The sequence below is a fragment of the Rhinoderma darwinii genome, chromosome 3 (genome assembly GCF_050947455.1).
Source record: "Rhinoderma darwinii isolate aRhiDar2 chromosome 3, aRhiDar2.hap1, whole genome shotgun sequence".
In the NCBI taxonomy this organism is placed as follows: domain Eukaryota; kingdom Metazoa; phylum Chordata; class Amphibia; order Anura; family Rhinodermatidae; genus Rhinoderma; species Rhinoderma darwinii.
The window spans coordinates 429,053,463-429,056,275 of record NC_134689.1 but is presented as its reverse complement, the minus strand read 5'-3'; the positions used below and the strand labels follow the sequence as shown (position 1 = coordinate 429,056,275).

At 38.4% G+C, this 2,813-nt stretch overlaps 1 protein-coding gene across 1 annotated transcript; it reads right to left on the bottom strand.

Annotated features, from left to right (window-relative positions):
- Positions 1-1,160: 1,160 nt before the first annotated feature.
- On the bottom strand, positions 1,161-2,108 carry LOC142750755 (olfactory receptor 11L1-like). Its single transcript, XM_075859733.1, has one exon. It carries the CDS (start codon positions 2,106-2,108, stop codon positions 1,161-1,163), a length of 948 nt encoding a protein of 315 aa, XP_075715848.1.
- Positions 2,109-2,813: the final 705 nt, after the last annotated feature.

Here is a 2,813-nt window from a genome sequence, read left to right as displayed (position 1 = left end):
TCTGACTTAGTTGGGTTAATTTTAAAGTTGGAAATTTCTTGGAAGTGATCAAATATAGTGGAGAGTGTAGGAAAGGAGAAAACAAGGTTTGACATAGTTTTAAGGATGTAGATAATATTGAATGTGGCGTCACTACCTCTGTAGCAGCCATAGCGGCTGCTAGCGGTGCCACCAGGCATAGGGGGGCTCGTGCCGGCGGGTGGGTCACTGGGTAAATGGCTTAAAAAGGGATTTCTGTTGTGGTTCCGCTAGGGTCGGTAGCTTCAGACCCTGGAGAAAGTCTGTAATGCACTCTAATAGCAAAAATAATAAATAAACAAACCATAAATAAAAATGAATGCATGTTAGGCACCAGAGTTTTCCTGACAGCAGTTACTAATATCTGTGGTGTAATATTTCCTGTTTATACTAATGGGTGGGTGTTAAGGAAATAGCAGGACTGTGGCTGCCAGGAAGAACATAACCTGTAGCTCTTGAATATAATTGTGGGCAGGTGCTCAAGACCCCAACAGAGCCTGGCTAAGTTTCTGTCTCAGAAGATAAAAAACACAAATTCCTCCCTAATAAGAGGATAACTAGCATAACAACTTTGTGTTAAAGGTATGAAGCTCCACATTCATAATATTTCAAACGTTTTCTATGGTTAATAACTAAATAATAAGTAAGTTGAACAGTGATTACCAGTATAACAGTTAAGTTGATGGATGTACTTTGATTGGCAGTGCAACCACTCACGTCTAATCTCATCACATTAAGGTCCCAGTGGCTTAAATGCTCTTTAACTGGATGCCAGGGTAAAACCTTTGGAAGAATTGGGAGGACTGCAACATCAGTGATCTATAGCCACGACGAGAGCTTGGCTGGTCCAGGCCGAGGTCATCATAAAGTGGCAAGAGGTCTTCTGCTCTTTAATGGTCTTTAAAGAACCATTGAGTGAGAAGGACAGACCAAATGGAAATAGCCAGCAGTATGGCATGGTTTTTAAATAATATTGTTACATGTTTTGGGCTTAGTAGTGGCTTTTAGGATGGCATAGGCAGTGTCCATAACAGCCATTATAGCAATGCACACTGTTGTCCTTCTTAGATGTAGGTCATTTATTAGTACCCTATAGTGGCAGCAGCCAAAACAATATTTAAGTGCAACCTAAAAACATTGATTTAAGGACGATTGCCACATTTGATATTTTTATTAATTGATTCCTGTATAGCTTTCTTAATGTCTGTATTTCTCAGACTGTATATAATGGGGTTGATCAATGGAGTAAGCACAGTGTAGAACAGGGATAGGATCTTACTGATGGTCGATGTCTGTCCTCTTGTTGGAACAACGTAAGCAGTGAACAGAGAGTAGTAAAATATGGAGACCACAGTGATGTGGGAGCTACAGGTGGAGAAGGCTTTCTGTCTACCAGTACTGGATGGAATCATTAAGATGACAGATGCAATTTTAACATAAGAAGTAATAATTATTATGGTCGGCATAATGACTCCAGGTATACCCAGTAAAGAGACTTGAAGATGGACCATGACAGTATCAGAACAGGCAATTTCTAGCAAAGGGACGAGGTCACAGAAAAAATGGTCAATAATATTTCGTCCACAAAAGGTTAACGTCAATATCATTACAGTGGTAATGAATGCACAGGAAAAACCCAACAACCAGCAGATGACGACCAGTTTCACACAATACAGAAATGTCATGATAGAGGAGTAACGGAGGGGATTACAGATGGCCACATATCTGTCATAGGACATCACTGTGAGAAGAAAACATTCACATGCTTCTGAAGAACAAAATAAATAGAACTGAGTGATGCAACCAGTAAAAGTGATGGTCCCCCCATTATTCAGGAGAAGGTGGAGCATTTCGGGGACAATATCTGAGGTCAACAAGATGTCGGTGATGGACAGTTGTGAGACGAAGAAGTACATTGGAGTGTGGAGGTTCTTGCTGATGGACACCAGGGTGATGATCAGGAGATTCCCACATATTGTAAAACAGAAAATCACAATGAAAACACCAAACAGAAAAAATCTTAAACATTGACTGCCTTGAAATCCTAAGAAAAAAATCTCTGTCACCTCAGTCAGATTCTTCTCCTGCATTTAGAGCAATAACATAGATCTTATGTTAAGTCAATATATTCAGAATATAACATCCCTATATTTATAATAAACTAAAAGACATAAATCCTTATATAATAAACAAACAACTTGAGTTAATTTCTGTTCCTCTTAAATATGACCTCCAATGCAAGATACAAGTAAAGTGGCCCATGCACATCAGATCCCATGACAATATAATATGTATGACGTGTTCCGCATGTCTCTAGATGGTGGAAATTGGGAGATTTAAGCAGTCGAGATGGATTTTAGGATGTTCAATCCCTGTTCTGCCAGGAGATAAGCCACTGTTAGAAGTTTCTGTTTGGCTTAGTACCCTACCTAGGTATATATAATTAGTAAAAAAAAGAGTTAGTAAAAAATATTTTGTCCAGTGACTTTTAACCCGATGCTCCCTTTAAAAATGATATAAATTACAATAATCATGAATATTCATTCAAATTAGCATTTACTCAACAGAACTTACATCAGGCCCATGTCTATGTACTCGAAGAAACATTTCCTTATAGATAAAAAAATTAATTGCAGTTATTGTCAATATTAAGAGAGAAGATCGCAGGATGTAGCTGAGGACTGTTCAAGATCAAAGGCTTTCCAGTGTAATGAGCTTGTGTGATATAATCAATAGTGATCAGACACATGGTCATAGTAATAATATATGAAGTATAAAGTGCTGACTACCTGTGT

What these genes read in the sequence shown, in the direction of transcription:
- LOC142750755 (XM_075859733.1), bottom strand. Translation starts at nt 2,108, where the DNA reads ATGCAGGAGAAGAATCTGACTGAGGTGACAGAGATTTTTTTCTTAGGA.